Below are 16,873 nucleotides of genomic sequence, written 5' to 3' on the forward strand. Positions count from 1 at the left end.
TTTAATTCGCACATGAAGCATATACTACACAGCTTCGAGAGATTTTCCCCACATGGAGTCTTTGTTCAATGGCCAGCCTTTCACTTTCCCACGCGACCACCGATTTTCAACTGTCAACACTGTTACGCACGCAGCTTTGGGCCTGGGAAAGCTCTTCTGAAGGAATTCCGAAAGCAGGGATATCTCCTGCATGCAGCGTCCGCACCGGATGCTCGGTTTTATGGCTGAGCCATGGAGCTTCAGCACTCTTCGTGGCTTGACTGAATCTGAACAGTGACAATGGCCAAACAATATCGTCTACCCGGGCTTTCCATTAATGGTTCGGTTAGGAGCCTTTCTCTACCCAATCTGAAAGATGTCACTCAAGGGGGACGCGAACGCTGGTTGAAAGGTATATATCAACACCTCTGGCTGGTGTTTCTGAGGACCTCAGAGAGGTTTGTTTCGGCCTTGGGGGCCGCGCTACTTTGTTTCCGTGCCTTTGGTCTGCTCTCCAGCCATGTTTGCCAAATCGTCCACTCTGTTTGCCGTCGCAGCCGTTGCGCTGCAGGCGGCTTCAGTGTCGGCACAAGCCTGCGTTAACTTTGCCTTTGCCCCAGCAGGCACTTGCAATTCCGACCCCAACTCTGAGGATCGCCTTCGTGCCGACCTTGTCCAGGATCGCAGTGTGCCGGGCTGTGCAAACGGTGGTATCTACACCGTAGTGGCCAAGTATAATGATCTCTCGGGGAATACGCGCTTCGTCAGCGCTGTCGTAAGTAGCCTTCATTGAGGCGTTTAGCATCTCAAACACTGACAAAATTGTCCAGGACGTTGCTACCGTTGCTGAAGACTTTACCGGAACCATCCCGTTCAGCTTCAAGCTGGCCCAGAGCACGATTTCTGCTGGGCCGGTGACGCTTAGCATTCTTGGGACCAATAAAGGAGGTGCTTTCACTTCTCGTATTACCTACACCCACAAGCATTTGCCGACGGTTTCGTACACAACTGCTACCTCGACTCTCACAGCTTGGGTTTCAAGCACCGTCACATCAACCAGTTACCGCGATGTTAATTCTTACACCACGGTTGACCCGCCAGGAGGTACATCGACCATAACAAGGTCTGGCGTCTTGACCAGCTACCTCACCAAGCCTACTGCGACTGTCACATCTGTCTTGACTGTTGATGACCGGACCATTACGGAAATAACGACACTCCGCCAAACCATCAGCTCGGCATGTGTCAGTCCACGTATCATTGAGATGGCTACAGGTGCGGCGGCTACGCCAACTGGCCAGAAGCTCAGGCGCAAAGATGTCGAGAAGCTCCATCGCCGTGCGCAGCCGACCACGTTCGCTGTTCCCTACTGCGGTTCCACTTTCTCAACCACGATGCTGCCGATTTCCACCGTGTACCTCCAGTCACGATCGACCATGGTCGATACAGTGACGCGCATTGCCAACAACGTCAATTGGATAACCGTCACGGCCAATAATCCCACCACATGGGTTGACATCACGTCCATTGTCTACCGCACCGTTACTGCCGATCAGAGGACTGTCACTAGCATCTTCTCGCAGCCCCGCATCACGGCGACCGAGACCTTCACGGACACGTTTACCACGACTGTCTACCCGCCCGGTAGCCCCGTGTGTAATTCGGAGGTCGTCACTCCTACGCTGCGTGTGGCGTCGTCTCTGACTGGAACCAACACTGGCTTCACGCTCCCGAGCGTCTCCTCTGGCGCTTCCAACTTCTACAGCGGGAACCAGATGACTTTGCCAGCTCCCGGTCAATCGAGTCCCGGTTTCCCAACGCTCGTCATTTCTGGTTCCACCGTCACGCAGAACGCCGTAGCTTCGAATACTGGGTCCGTAGCTTCCAATACTGGGTCCGCATCTGCCGGCGGTGGTGCTGCTGGCGGTGGTGCTGCTGGCGGTGGTGCTGCCAGTAGCTCGGGGGCGGCGCCCGCGGGAGCATCCTCGGGCTCTTCGCCATCCAGTTCTTCGTCGTCGGGGTCGTCTCCAAGCAGCTCCTCCAGCAGCGCTTCGTCCGCTACGACCGCTACCACGGCTACGACTGTCACCACTGCAACTACAGCCACCACTGCAGCCGGTCCGCCAGCCAACGCGCCGGCTGACACTGTTGCCAACTGTAACAAGTATTACAACGTCGTCAGCGGCGACACGTGTCAGGGGGTCTTGGGCTCGAACGGGATAACGTTCCCACAGTTCTACGCATGGAACCCGTCGATTGGGAACGATTGTCAATACTTGCAAATCGGAAAGTCCTACTGCGTGGCTGTTACGGCTGCTTCGTCGGCGAGCACTCCAAGCTCGAGTTCCTCTTCGCCTCCGGCAGCACCATCCACGACGTCGACATCGTCGAGCAGCTCGTCTTCCAGCAGCTCGTCGTCCAGCAGCTCGTCGTCGTCGTCGTCCTCGCCCTCACCCTCGCCCTCTTCCTCCTCCTCTTCTTCTTCCTCCTCCTCCTCCTCTTCCTCCTCCTCCTCCTCCAGCTCCAGCTCCAGCTCCAGCTCCGCAGCCGCCTCCTCCTCATCCTCCACCACCACCACCACGACCACCAGCGCCGCGGCCGCCATCTCCTGCCCCGCCGCGGACGGCTCGACCTACACGGCGTCGGACGGCGCGACGTACGCGATCGAGTGCAACAAGGACCGCAACGGCGGCGACATCAACTACTTCTACCGCCCGACGCTCGAGCAGTGCGTCGAGCTGTGCGAGCAGACGGCCAACTGCCGGCAGGTCTCGTTCGTGATCCCGCCCTCGGTCGGCGCCGACGGCACGTGCTACCTCAAGTCGTCGTCGCTCGGCACGCCCAACGCCAACGCCAACGTCTGGGGCGCGCGGAAGCTCGCGTCGGGCGGCTCGACCAGCAGCACCAGCACGGCGACCAGCTCCGCCGCATCCTCATCAGCCACATCGTCCAGCAGCGGAGGCTCAACGTGGCCCGCCTCCACCGGCCCCATCGCGTGCCCGTCCTCCAACGGGACCGCGTACTCGGTCCCGTCCAGCGGCGCGCGCTTCCTCGTCCTGTGCGGCTTCGACAGCAACGGCGTCGACATGGCGGACAACCCGCGCTGGGCGCAGACGAGCGCCGTGCCCGAGGAGATGGCCGCGCGCTGCGACGCCACGGCCGGCTGCGTGTGGGCGACGCTGGGCGGCAACGCGGCGTACTTCAAGAGCTCGCTGGGGAGCACGTACGCGAACGCGAACGTGGTGGGGTTGCAGAAGATTTCGGGGGCGGGGGTGGCGAGCAGGAAGGTGAAGAGGGGGAAGAAGATGGCGGGGGAGAGGATGATGAGGGGGATGAGGGTTGTGAGGGGTGCGGTGTTGGAGGAGGCGGCGGCGGTTGGGGAGTAAGGGGATTTTCCTTCTTCTAATTCTTTATCTCCTTCTCCTTTTTTATGCGTCTGATGTGCTTGGAAGCCGGTAAAGGACGGACGGACGGACGGACGGACGGCTGGAAGGACTTGTGTTATTGGGTTTTCTTTTGTTTTGGTTTTATTTTTTTAGGCGTTTTGGTGCTCGAAAGGTCTGCTGAGATGATCCCAGGAGCCTGTGGATACTGCTTACCCTTGTCTTTTCTTTCGAAAAAAAAATTGGGGGGACGTCGAGAGATGGGAGAAGGAGTGGGGGATCGGTTGGGGGTTGTGAAGTCTCGCTTCGAAGCCCTGTTGAGGCTGGACGTACCTGCGTTCTGGGCGCTCTGAGCTTATTCAGTCGTTGCCGTGGGATGGTTCGAAGGTGGAGACGTGCAACGGTTTCTCGATGCCCACTTCTCTTTGTTGTTCGGGTCACCTGATGGAGGAGGTAAGAGATTCAAAAAAAAAAATGGTTTCGGGATTCTGTTTTCTTTGAGGGTTTGTCTCCTTTTCTGGACGGCGCATGCACTGTCTGTCCTTTTGGTCAAGAGTTGGATACTAACGGCCGGCGTGGAAGGCACGGGTTTGATACACTCGCTCACGACTCCTCTGACGGATGATGAAAAGCCGCCACAGTGGCATATACGTTCCTTGTGGGACTTTCAGGGAGTCTGGAGTTACGGTCTATCAACTTGAACAGTAATAATGGAACTTTGGATCTCCTGGTGTGGTGTCTGCACCCTTCCGCGCAGTACATGTTGATTGGTTAACGCTCTCGTCTGATAACTCTGTATACCGCATGATCGCACCTCTTACATCAGTGCATGTGTTTTACATACCTGCCATATGAGTTTGTCTGATTGCAAAAATGGTTCACGAAAGATCGAATCTTTCAAGACCCGCCATGACGTAAAGTACGAAACCGCAACATGCCGAACGCTCGATCCGGATCACGCCAGCCAGAATCCACAGCATACCAATCGACCAACAGCCCAAAAAAAAAAAAAAACGCAGCCGAGGCGTTGTGTAATTCACCACGCCAACACCTCACACCCCTTCCCCCTCGCCCCTCCTCCCCCTCTCCGCCGCCGCCTCTCTCGCCACAACAAACCCACTCCTCCCCCTCAACCACCCGCCCCACCTCCAAAACCCCCACGGCAACCCCGCCAGCCCCACGGCCGCGAACCCGAGCACGCTCGTCGCCCACGCCGGGCCCAGCCGGTCGTACATGCGCGTGGCGAACAGCGGCGCCGCGGCGCCGAACAGGCTGCGCAGGACGGCGTTGGCGGCGAGCGCGCTGGCGGCGTGGCTGCCGGTGCCGGGGCCGGGGCCGGGGCCGCCGGAGCTAGGGCCGGGACCGCCCCCGTAGACGTCGGTCAGGTAGGCGGTGATGGCGAGGAAGAGGGGCACGAAGCCGAAGCCGAAGGGGACGCCCGAGGCGATGGGGACGAGGGCGGAAGAGGAGGGGGAGGAGCACGTCCATGCGAACCAGAAGAGGCTGAGGGGGAGGAGCGGGGAGAGCGGGATGAGGTGCGGGAGGCGGGCTTCGGGTTCGGGGGCGGGTTCGGGGGGGCCTAGTGGGGAGGAGGGGGGCGAGGGCGAGGGGGAGGGGGAGGGGGAGGGGGAGTTGTTGCCGTGTTGCAGCGGATTTTGGCGGCGGCGGCGGCGGCGGCGGCGGAGGCGGAGCTTGGTGACGTAGTGGGCGTGGATGCGGTTGATGAGCGGGGAGCAGGCGGTGGCGAGGGCCATGCCGAGGCCGATGCCCAGGAAGGACAGGCCGGCGGGGCCGGGCGCCCAGCCGCGGGTTTGGGCGAAGACGATGGGGTAGGCGGTGAAGTCGAGGTAGAGGATGCCGTAGCAGAAGGCCATGTACAGGGACAGCAGGAAGAGGATGGGCTCGGTGAAGAGCATGACCCACGGCCGGGTGAGCGTGACGTAGTAGTCGATGTCGGGCAGCCGGTCCTTTTGGGATTTCCTTTGGAGAATGACTGGTGCGTATGTTTCGGGCAGGATGGCTAGCATGGCCGTGTAGGAGACGCCGCCGAGGATGGAGACGATCCAGTAGTTCCTTCGTTGTGTCAGTAGCCACGCGTCGGGCGAGTTTGCGCGCCCTACCATCTCCAATTGGTGTATTGCACTACGAAGCCTCCAACTATCGGGGCTACCACAGGACCCAAAAAACTGGCTGCGGTGAACAAAGCCAGTGGGACTGTCCTATGGCTGGTGGGCCACATGTCGGTCAGACTTCCACCCGAATTCGTCACTGGATGAGGTTCAGTCAGTCCATTGTAACGTCTCGTTGAATGTGCAACTAACCGGTGGGTGATCCAAAAAATCCACAGAAGAAGCGGAAGATGAGAAGTGAGGCGATGTTGGGGGCCAGCGCGCATCCCACATTGAAGACTACGAAGAACAGCAGCACCGCTCGGTATATGGGATTCCTACCCCAAACCTCAGACAGCGGACCGAATATCAATGGACCGGCTGCGAATCCGAGGAGGAAGGTTGAGACTCCAAGCGTGGCCACTGTTCTCGAACAACGGAAAGTGTGGGCAACATCAGCCAGAACAGCGGTATGGATGCTTGAGCAAAAGCTGATTGTCGTTGTCATTGCCACAATGACAATGGTGCAAAGCCACTTCTTACTTGGGCTCCATGATAGAGGGTCTTGGGCCTTATCCAGCTGTATGATGGACGTGTCAGTGTCTGCGGGAGCGGTCAGGCTGTCGACCGGTTCTGTTGCCGTAGTAGCCATTGTATGCTACGGTGTTTGACAATAAGTGAAGACTGAAAAGTGGTGTCTATCTTTCACGTGGTACGAAGCCCCCCAGAAGCGGCGTTGCAGCGCGCCCTTTGACAACTTCCGACCCAAAGCAGCTAGCTGACATTGCGACATTGCCAACAACCCAATTGCAAGCGCGAACCTCCAACCTCTTGGTCCTTGAACGGTCTCTGCCGTGCTTTGTGAATGTCGCGCAGTTGGTCGAACTCCTCACAATGCGCATTGCATGACTAGCTGACTAAAACTGCGAGATATAAATCAAGACTAGCAGTGGGGTTAAGGCTGTACTGTGTAAAGACAAGCGTTGGAGGTGGTTGATTTAAGCGTCGAGCAACATTCAACGATCTCACATGCTAGCTATAGTTCGAGTCAGTTAGCCCGGGGACTCATATGTCATGATGTCAATGTACCATAATCGACAAGACACTCAATGCAGACTACACACATAATTAGGTACGTGATCGAGAGTCTAGCACCTCGCGTAGGTCCGTCCCGGTAATTAGGTGGCAGCAGGTCGAGGCTGGCATCCGAACAGCGACAGGGTCCCCATCCGACAGTACTAAGAAGCACTGGACCTTTCTAGCTGCTCCACCGGCCTTCCGGCATCAAATAACCGAACTCCACCGGCCAATCCTGTGGCGGTGGTAGCAGGGCGACGGGATTCTGCCCAATCGGGCCGGCCAGCAGAGCCCGTTGCCCGTTGCCCGATGTCGCAGTCACGCCAATCAGACGAGCGTTGCCACGCCTATTACACTTCCCATCTATAATTTCCCTGGTCAAACGTCCGGGTCGGGCAAACACGGTGGAATTCAATGAATCTGGAGGATCGACATGCTCCTCTGATCTCGAATCCGCCCTGCATTTTCCCATGGTGATCCGGCACTTGGCTTTCTACAAGACGAGCATTCCCGGTAGACCAGACAAATGTGAGCCCATGTGCATGCGCCAATCCGCGGCCCGGTGTTCGTGGCCAAAAAGTCGACGGCTTCGAGATGGTGCCCGAAAATTACGCATTTTGCCTTTGCCGCTGGGCATTCCCGAGGTGCCCATCCTCTGAAAGTCCTTCTAGTTGAGGAGAGATGGAGGAAGTTCCTTGTTCCAACATACACGTATGCGCGACGCGTCATGAGCATTCCGATTTTCCCCATCATTCTTACGATGGAGGATCATCATCTCCCTTCCCCCCCTGCCAACCTCGAACTTCTATGGCGTGGGCCTGGATCGCCGCCGCCGTGTTTTTTTTTTCTCTTTCCCCTCTTTCGCCGCCGGGGCCTCGACGATGGTCCGGCAGCGACTGGAATTTTTGTGGGACGATGCTGACACGAGGCGGAGTCTGCCTTTCTTGTTTCCAAAAAGGACGGGCGGCGGTGGAGTGATGAGGAGTCTGCCTTGGGCCCTTGGCACACACATGGTAGGTACTAGGTAGGCGACGGCTTCCTGCTTCTCTCTCAAACGCCGCACTTCGCGTGCATGATATCGAGTGCCACGGCGTCTTGGCCGCACGCGCCCGTGCAGCTCGATCCGTGTGTCACGGAACCGCTATGTAATCGTCAGCCCACGCGCGTGCGTGCAGCCACATATGGCAGGTACTGTGTAGCTCGCGGGGCGCTCCAAGTTCGTGCGAGCTGCTGGCAAATGTTTAGCAGCAGTGATTGTGCCATCAAACCAACCGAAAGAAGAAACACCAGACTGCGTGGTTCTAGAAGCTCGGTGGCACCGTATCGTGGTACCAGGTCCCAATCGCTTCGCAGCGCCTCTCAAGTCTTTGTCTAGGAGCCGTTTCGGATCCTGCAGTGCGACTTTCGTAACCTTTTTTCCCCCTTATCCGTTCTATTCGTTCCCTCAGCGTTGCTTTGTGCTTGGGAGATCTCGTCATACGGGGTCCTTTGTGTACAGTTGTCCAATCGAAAGCAGGCATCTCCTTGTTCAACACCATCGGCAAAAGCACCAGCACCAGCACCAGCACACTGGGCTGCGCCACCCCATAACCCACGCTGCGCGCAAACCTGCGTGCTCGCGTGCTCAAACACCCACCGCTCATCCGCCCGCCAACGTCTTCTTCTTCTTCGATGATGATGATACTAAGCCCGCCTCCCTAGCTAAACAAAGAGCCGCTTAGTCAAGGCTGTGAGGCGACCACGGGCCGAACGCATTCCTTCCTTCCCAGCGCGTGAAGAAGAAGACGTCAGTGCGTGGGAAGGCGTCGGCACGTTCCTGCATGGCCAGAGGAGCGGAATGATAAGCTTAACCGCCATGTGGCACTCGGTGGCTTCGCGACCGGGCCGGATATAAGGACCGCAAGGCCGATGGGCCACCGGGCAGAAGGCCGGTCGGGTAGCTGCAGTTGCTCATCAGGAAAAGACCATCCGCTGGCTGGTTGGCTGGCTGATGGTACTGGTGGTGGTGGCTTTGAGGATCAGCGGGAGTGGGAGATCTACCTTAGTGCACCGCGGATTGCTGATTGGACTGGTAGGCACCTCGTGGTCACATGGAGCTCTCCGTTCCGATTAGCAATCGTGTTTTCTCCAGGGCGCGTGCTGATCCATGCAATGGCGCGGACACAAGTCGGCAGTACCTCTCAGTGGGGTGCGCGCTACAACTAGAGAGGCTGGGGGGGGAGGTAAGCGCTGACAGGCAGTGCTGGGATGTTTCTTCTTCTTCGTCGTGTCATCGTTGTCACGGCGGGTTTCTGGCTGCGGCCGCGGCTGGGGCGCAGTACCTCGAGTTACTAAAGAAAGAGGGCGGTTCGTTTCAAGGTTGGGCGTGGCAAGCGATTCGGCGGCGGCCAAAAGAGCACGCTAAAGTAGACTGACAACTCTTGGCGGCGCTATCTTCGCGTGCGCAGGCGCGGACGTCGTGGTAGCAGGTAGCAAGTAGCAAGTAGCAAGTGGTATCAAGTGGTCGTGGTGCTTCTCGGCCTGTTGCTTTTGTTCAATTTACCGGCCAGTCGGTTCGCAGCCAACCTTTTCTCGACCGCCGCCCCCCTGCCTGCTGCTATTCCTGATCCCTGGCGTGCACGGTGGTTTGATCGGCGGCAAGCAAATGGCCTTATCGATCAGCGGCGTGGAGATGGGCACCGCGAGTGCATGACGTCGCCGCCAGCTCCGTTGATTGATGACTTCCTTCCCGCTGGCAAGCCTTGCTTTTTCCGCCAGTGCGAAAGCGACGGCCGGCGACGAGAGGGCGAAATTGTGGAGAGGAAGAAGGCGAGCATGACGTTGCGGCTGGACTTTCCCCCGGTTCTCCCGTCCAGCCACCGCGAAAGGGTCGACCCGGCATGCCGAAAAGGGAAATTCAGACGCGCAACGCCGCCGCCAGTCCTGCTGAGCGGTTGACACGACCGCTGCCCGGATTTTTTTCCTCCGGCTCCTCTGCTTCGCGCACAGTGTTGCCCCACCCGTCTGTTATTAGACGTCGTGGGGGCCGCGTGCAAGCAACAACCAAACGCGCCAACACATGCTGGTGTGCAGAAGAACCAAGCGTGTTGCTATTTCTGGGCCTCGCCTGCGCAGACGGGTGTAGGGGTGTTTGAGAAAAACGCAGAGCGGGAGTTCCCGTTGGCCGGGGAGCGGAGCTTCTCTCAATCATGCCAGGACCGGCGGGCCGGCCAAGCATGCCGTGGGTAGGGGCAGCTTCGTGTGGAGCAAAGCAGCCGGAGGCAGCAGCGCCCGTAGGTACCACAGTCCCAGCACCGCCTCGACCTCCTGCTCACCGTAGCTGCTGCTGCCTGTGCGTCGTGCAGCGCCCGGCTTAGTCCATGTCCCGCCGCCGCACACCACCAGACAAGGCACCAGCGGAGCGAGGCTGCCACGGCGGGTGGCTCTGCAAGCTCCGCCATGCTGAGATGGGCGTACATACCGCAGATGGAGGGGGGGAGGGAATAATGGCGAGGCGGCGGAGCGGCGGCCAGGAAGGATCATCAAGCCAGGAGGTGAATCCTTCGAGCAGCGCCGCACCGACCCGGCCAATCGAACCAAGTACAGCCGCCACCGCCTCAGAGCTGTGCGGTTCCGCGCCTCTGGTAACACCCCTCCCCTCCCTCGACCCCCAGGATGCGGTGAGCGGACGGAGGGAGCCTCGTGCAGGGCGCACGCGTCGCGGGGAAGCAGCACACCATCACCTCGAACCACCACGCCCACCGACAATAGCCGATCGACACCCGTCTTCTCCATCATTTCGGATCCACGGCAGACTGTAGGAAATGACCTCGCGGGGGGGGTGGAAATAAGAGATCAACTGCTTGGCCCCCTTCGCAAATAGGAAGGAAGAAGTGGAATATCCCGAGCCGCCCTGCCACCCCAGCGCCTTAGCATTGCAGGGACAATCCAAATATGACGAAATTGACTGGTGAAACGAGTAACGCTGACTGTTGTGTCCATCTTCTTTGAATTCGACCAGAAAGGTGACGATAGTGAGACCACCCCAACAAGGACTACGAAATCACTTTCCCAACGCACCCTACCACTGTCTAAACATAGATTCAACCCAGTTTTCCCTCCAAACGATGCCGCGTTCATACATACATGCAATCCTCTCAAAAATAGAGACAAAATAAGCGCCTATGCCCCATCGTTCATGAACGCCAGTTTGATCCAACCAGATCCCGGCCAACAAATGCATGTGAACCCAAAATAGCCAAAAACTACAACCGATGCCATACCATGCAATGCAAACGCTCAGAGTAATACAAAAATGCAGCTAAACCAAAATCTGGGTATCAAGCGAGAGTCTTCTTTTGGAAAAGAAAAAGTGGCAAACAACCTTGAAAATGTACAAGGAAGAAAGCGAGAGTCTAGGGAAATGGGGTATCAATGGAAGCGAATGCAAAAGCGAAAGTCTTTTTTTCCTTCCCGACAGTGGGTATCAAGCGAAAGTGAAGAGTGTTATACACAACCGTGGAGCGGGGGGAGATGCAGAGGATATCGTTTCCTTGCGTTCGGCCGGTGCGTGCAAGGATATATGCATCGAGCATTCGTAAGAGATGCGTCAAGCATGCTGGCACAGCCAGGCCTTCAAGGCATGTGCATGTAGGGCAGGTAGCTGGTGCTCTCGGGGCTCGCCGTGTACGAGAAAGTCGCCTGCTGGGGCTCATCCTGGGTCGTCATGAAGGGCGTTGCGCTGGGGTCGATTTCGGCCCACTTCCGGGCGCACTGTTTGGCGGTCCACCTGTCCGAGGCTCCGAATTCCATCATCTGCAGCAAAACGATCAGTAAGAGAGCTGGTTGGTTGAGAAGCGGCAGAACACACCTTTGAAGCAATAATCTCAAACTTTTGGTCCCTCCAGTAGTCGTAAGCCATGCGCAGCGCCTTCACGTCGGAATCGGTCCAGACCCGGAGACGCTCCCTCAGCCTCTTCAGGCGCATTTGCAGGGCGGGGATCTGGTACGTCTTGCCCAGGTCGGTCTGGAAGCGGGCGGCGATGTCCTTCCACGGGAGCGTCTCCTCGTCCTTGAGCTTGAGGAGCAGCTTGTCCTCCTCGCCGAGCTCGTGCAAGCCGGTGGAACCGCTGGACTTGCGGCGCTTGATGGATGTCTCGGCCATCTCCGAGTCATCCTCGTGGCCACGCTTGGTGGTGGCGGCGAGGCGCTGGATGCCCATCGGGTGAGGGGCGATCAGGGCGTACGGGCGGTTCGGCTTAGGGGCGCGGATCTCGGGGGTGGGGGCGTTGCTGGCCTGCGGGGGGCTGGATGCAAGCACTGCCGGGTGGTGGTGGTGGCTGGTGGTGGTGTTGAACATGGTCTCGTCGATGCCCGGGTGCGAGATGCCGAGGGCGTTGGAGGTGGTGGGCCAGGCGAAGTGCTCGGAGGCTCTGCCGCCGCCGGGCGTGACGGGGCTGAAGACGCTCGGGCTGCTGTGCGGGCGTGGCGGGATGCTGTCAAACGGAAGGTTGCAGCCGTAGACGTAGTAGTTGTCGGAGCCGCGGAAGAGGTTGTAGCCCTGCGAAGACTCGAGGTGCGAGGGAATGGAGAGACGCGGGGGTGCGGCGTCGGCGAGCGGGAAGGGGATGGAGTCCGAGACGGGGGGGAAGGTGGACGAGTCGGCGGTGGTGTAGCCGAGCATGGGCGTGGGCGCGCCGGTGGATTTGGCGTGCTCGGGAATGGGCGAGAAGCCGGCGGACGACACGGAGGGGGTGACGTAGGGGTTCACGAAGCCATAGTGGGCGTCGTAGGGGGCCTTTGATGTTGTCAATTGCATGTTTTGCGGGCGGGCGGGAGGCGGCAGGCGTACGTTGACGGGCAGGGTGTACCACTCGTGGGCGGTGGTGTCCATGTCGTCGGGCTGGGCGGCGGATACATAAGGCATTGGGGAGTCGGAGGCAGACATGGTGAGGTAAGAGCTAGCAGACTGGAGGAGGCGTGTCTGACAAAAGAGGCGGGTTGAAGCTGACGGCGGCCGCGACTATTTGTCTGGCAGCCAATCTGTGGATCGATCTGTGTCGAAGTAGGACGGGTGGAGCGCGAGTCACGGCGCGAGCGAGATCCAGATCAGGCAGGCTATGCGGGAGGGCTGAGCGCAGGCTGATGGCCCCGAGCAATCTCAGAGGATTTGCGTGAGGACGGATAAGGCGCACACGCTCGCAGGGACGCAGGCACGCCAGCAGCCATCGCGGTGTGGCTAGGGCCATCCAGATTTAGAAGATGGTGGAGCCGCGGCCGTTGCTTGCTCCCAGCTGCCATACCCGGCGCGGCGGCGCGGCGAGGGCGCCTCAGCGGTAGAAACCGCCGTCCCTGCGCAAGCGATCGCCGCCGGGGTCAGGCGGTGCGAGAGCGAGCTGTGGAGCGTTGGAGCTGAAGGATCGCCATCCCGGCCGGTTGCTGGGTCGCTTGAAACGGCTTCGAGGCCTTGTTCCCGGTCGGCCCATGTGGCAGGGTCGCCGGGCAGGGTCGATTCCAGCACGCCGTCTGCTGGGAGCCTGGGGCGCCCGCCGCCGGCTTGGTGTCGCCATCATGGCAGACGTGCAGACACCGGGCCTGCACCAGCCCGCCGCCCGGCGGTGTGCAGCCCGCTACCCCCCGCCCGGCCAGGCCATGCCGTGCCCATGCCCCGCGACCGCTGCGGGCGGGCGAGTGTCTGGGCGCAGCGGTGGGCTGGCGCAATCCTTCCGCAGTGCTTCCACCGCGCCCGTTTCACGCCCGGCATGGCAATCCTGCGAACGGCGCTGCGTGTCTGCCGTGGGCGTGCGCGGGCGTGCGTGGGCGTGCGTGGGCGTGCGTGGTGGTCCTGTGGTCCTGTGGCCCTGTCGGTCCATGTCGCTTCTCCACGGCAGCGGGCTGCGGGCGTGACACGGCGTCGCCAGCGTCGACATAATTTGGGGGCCGCCCGACTCAGCCCCGCCCTGCGCGTGCCCGATGCGTTAATTGGCCCGCTTCTGCGCCCAAAAATAGGCCGCGACACCGACTCGTCCCCGGCTTTGCTCCCTGCTCGAGGTTAATGGCGGATAAAAGCCCCCGAAGGATTCTTACCGCCCAAATTGCACATCACTCGCAGCTTCTATCTTTACACAGCACCTCCTGCCCCTCCCCACACTGCTGCCCTGCTCTGACGTCGTGCCCAAAACCGCCTCTGTGCGCTCTGCTTTAAGACGCCCTGGGCCACTCAGCGCCGCCGGACCGCGCGCTTTTCTCACGCTCTGCGCGCCCCGCGCCCGCGCCCGTCGAGTCACGGCGCGTGATGATTGCGCAAACAGGAGTTCTCCCAACACCGCCAAAGCTCTCTGCACTCCGCCGTTGAAACAAGAAAGGAGCACGAGGGCTGCAGCCGCCATGCGCTCTGCAACCCCAAGCTCAAGCTCAAGTTGCACACGCCGCACCAGCGCTGCCCGGCCCGTCGCACCGCAGCCGGCCCATGGCTGCTCGACGTCCTCGAGCTCAAATACATGACGCGCCTGACATCAGAAGTTTGACCTGGAGCTGCCGCCAACGCGCTGACGCGGCACCACGAGACAAACGGCCAAGTAGAGGTGGCACGAACGCATTCATGCTGCCGCCGCAACCACCACCGCACCCCATCTCCGTCCGCTTCGCGAGCGAGCGCCGACGCAAGGGGTGCATCTCGGGGCAACCCAGTCTTACTCAGATCTTTGAATGCCCCGGCATCACGTCTATTCCTGTGGCACGCGCTTCTGCCTCAACTCTCATCCGCACCATCACCACATGATGGAGCTCGTCTCAGCCGTCAGCAGTGCTGGCTGACGTCCATTTCCGAACCGGCAGCAGCACGCTTGCCGACCGGAGGAGCGTCCGTCTTGCCGAATTTAGCACGCCATGCATCCATGCACTCACTCTCCAACCACGGCGCGTGCGGGGCTGTTCTGGACATCATCGGCTCGACCACGAACAACTTCCGTGTGCGTGCCCGCCGCTCGGATCAGTGATCCTGCGTGCCCTCTCCATTATTCATAGATCTAGCCCAACCCCCCGGCCCGCACTCCGTCGCCTACCTAGCCGCTTCTGCCTTCCTGACCCCGAATCTCCGACCGAGAACGATCCACTGGCTGATGCTGATGGCAGCCCGCACTGCAGAAGGATTCTTCTCCACGAACGCCTCCCTGACCATGTCCTTTGTCTTATTCCAGTCGACAAACCCTAACTCCTCCACATTCTCGCGCGTCATCAGTCTCGAGAAGAGCTTGTGCAGAGGGCCGTTTTCCGGAAATAGCGTGGGTGCCGAGTATGGCTAACAGCTATTTCGTCAGCGGCACTCGCTTCCGCATGTCTGCATGCAAGACATGACGCGACTTCAAACACGTCCAACGCAAATGCGAAACCGAGAAATGATGAGGCGAAGACGGCGCCAGGCGCGGGTCAAGAGAGCAGCAACTCACATGCTTTTTCCTTTCATACAGCTCGCTTGTGATGAAAGGCTTGCTGGCTTCCCGCAGCACCCACTTCTCCACCAATCTCTGCTCTTTTTCATCCCACCTTACTTTGACGCTTGGCGGCAACCCGTTCACATATTCCGTTAGGCGATGGTCCAGAAACGGCGTCCTCGCCTCCACACTGTGGGCCATTTCCGTGCGGTCGCCCAGGCATGACAAGAAGCTGTTGGCGAGATGCCCTTTGGACCACACGTACATTGCCGAATGTAGAGGATGCCACTTGTCCATGATAAGCTCTCTGGTTCGGCCATCGACGTTGTTCGCAACCGTAAGCCGCGGGTCACAAACACCGTGGGCTTCATACGTCCACGGCGCGTAAACATCAAATCCCCACGCAGTCATATACTGCGGTGTTTTGATACCGTTGAGCATACGCACCGCAACCGAATCGCCGGTTTTGGCGCTGTCCATGCCAATCGCCTTGTAGTTCTGGTTCGTCAATGCCTCCATCTCCTTGCGAAGCTCATCACGTTTCTTGTCCGGCAGAGCGTTCGCTGGCCATGCAAGATCAGGCTCCCGAAGGTAATCGGGAAAATACGTGGGGTAGCCGGCGAAATTCTCATCAGAGCCTTCGCCCGTCAGGACAACCTTGAAACCCACTTCGCGTGGCACTTCTGAGAGTGCAAACTTTCCCACGTAGTTGAGATCTGCATTGTGGTGTTCGCAGTGGTAAGTGGCGTCTTCGAAACAGGCTGCAAGCTCGGCCTCACCCATATGCTTCTTGTGGAATTTGACGCCCAGAAAGTCCGCAGTGCGATTCGCGATTGCTGCTTCCTGTCAACTTCTCTGAATCTCAATCCTGAATGGATAAATCTTCTCACCAGATTCATCGTAACCGCTGTCTTCGTCGAATGCGATGCCAAAGCAACTCACGCGGTCCGTCTCTTTCTCATTGCCAATCTTCTCTCCCCTTTCTTTAACCAGATGCGTCACCATCCCTGCAACCGCTGACGAGTCAATACCCCCACTGAGATAAATCCCTACCGGGACGTCCGCACGAAGCCGTATCCGAACAGCTTCAAGCAATCGCTCGCGGACGCCTTCCACCATCTCCTGCTCACTCCTCCGGTCCGGGATACGCTTGAGAGCGAACTTCAGCAGCCTGCATCACAGCTACCGCCAACGGTGAAGCGGCCAACGCACCTTGTCCGGATAGTCAATGTCCCAATACATCCTCTCCTGAACATCCCCACCGAATCCCTGAGAAACGAGATAATGCCCCGGCCGCACCTTCCGCACGCCCCGGAACAGCGTGCGGCTGTCGTGGTTCCACCCGGCCTCCATCAAGCTCTTGACGTCCCACTCGGGCGCCCACCCGAGCGGCAGCCACGCCTTGGCCTCGGCCGCGACCTCGATCCGGCACCGCCCGTCGTCGACGCGCCAGAACAGCGGCTTGATGCCGTAACGGTCGCGGGCGGCGACGAAGAGCTGGCTGCGCGAATCGTAGAGGCAGAGCGAGAACTCGCCGCGCAGGCGCGCGAGGAAGGAGAGCCCGTGCTGCAGGTAGAGCGCGACGACGAGCTCGCAGTCGCTGTGGCCGGCGAAGGCGTAAGGGGGGGAGTGCTGCCGGGTGGAGGCGCGGAGGGCGTCGTAGTCGTAGAGCTCGCCGTTGACGACGGCGTGGACGGAGCTGTCGGGGGAGGAGAAGGGCTGCGCGCCGGTGGGGGCGAGGTCGTTGATGGCGAGGCGGACGTGGCCGAGCGCTGGGGTGGAGTGGGGTTGAGGTGAGTGGTTTTTTTTGTCTTGGGTGGGTCTTGTGGTGATTGTGCTGGGCGCTTTTCCGCTTTTCTTGAGTGCGAGGGTGTGCTGCTGGATGGGATAGAAGGGGGGGGGGGGGGGGGGGGGG

General features: G+C 59.6%; 4 protein-coding genes across 4 annotated transcripts in view; 1 reads left to right on the forward strand and 3 right to left on the reverse strand.

Annotated features, from left to right (window-relative positions):
* Positions 1-499: 499 nt before the first annotated feature.
* On the forward strand, positions 500-3,365 carry BKCO1_10000174 (uncharacterized protein; the record flags this gene model as incomplete). Its single annotated transcript, XM_020269360.1, has 2 exons — positions 500-754; positions 810-3,365. The coding sequence occupies 2 exons, from the start codon at positions 500-502 to the stop codon at positions 3,363-3,365; spliced, it is 2,811 nt and encodes a 936-aa protein (XP_020133002.1).
* A 1,049-nt stretch (positions 3,366-4,414) lies between these two features.
* On the reverse strand, positions 4,415-6,122 carry BKCO1_10000175 (mfs multidrug transporter; the record flags this gene model as incomplete). The annotated part of the gene is made up of 3 exons (XM_020269361.1): positions 4,415-5,435; positions 5,483-5,630; positions 5,684-6,122. 3 exons carry the CDS (start codon positions 6,120-6,122, stop codon positions 4,415-4,417), a joined length of 1,608 nt encoding a protein of 535 aa, XP_020133001.1.
* Positions 6,123-11,161: 5,039 nt separating this feature from the next.
* Positions 11,162-12,473, reverse strand: BKCO1_10000176 (uncharacterized protein; the record flags this gene model as incomplete). The annotated part of the gene is made up of 2 exons (XM_020269362.1): positions 11,162-11,341; positions 11,397-12,473. The coding sequence occupies 2 exons, from the start codon at positions 12,471-12,473 to the stop codon at positions 11,162-11,164; spliced, it is 1,257 nt and encodes a 418-aa protein (XP_020133000.1).
* A 2,112-nt stretch (positions 12,474-14,585) lies between these two features.
* BKCO1_10000177 (asparagine synthase) overlaps positions 14,586-16,873 on the reverse strand; it is a gene marked incomplete at both ends in the record, with an annotated part of 2,477 nt that continues 189 nt past the window's right edge. Inside the window, 4 exons of the mRNA XM_020269363.1 lie at positions 14,586-14,825; positions 14,974-15,794; positions 15,849-16,107; positions 16,171-16,730. Of these exons, the coding sequence (XP_020132999.1) occupies positions 14,586-14,825; positions 14,974-15,794; positions 15,849-16,107; positions 16,171-16,730 (1,880 nt within the window). The remainder of the gene's footprint in view (positions 14,826-14,973; positions 15,795-15,848; positions 16,108-16,170; positions 16,731-16,873) is intronic.

This window comes from Diplodia corticola (assembly GCF_001883845.1).
Source record: "Diplodia corticola strain CBS 112549 chromosome Unknown scaffold10, whole genome shotgun sequence".
NCBI classification, from domain to species: Eukaryota; Fungi; Ascomycota; class Dothideomycetes; order Botryosphaeriales; family Botryosphaeriaceae; genus Diplodia; species Diplodia corticola.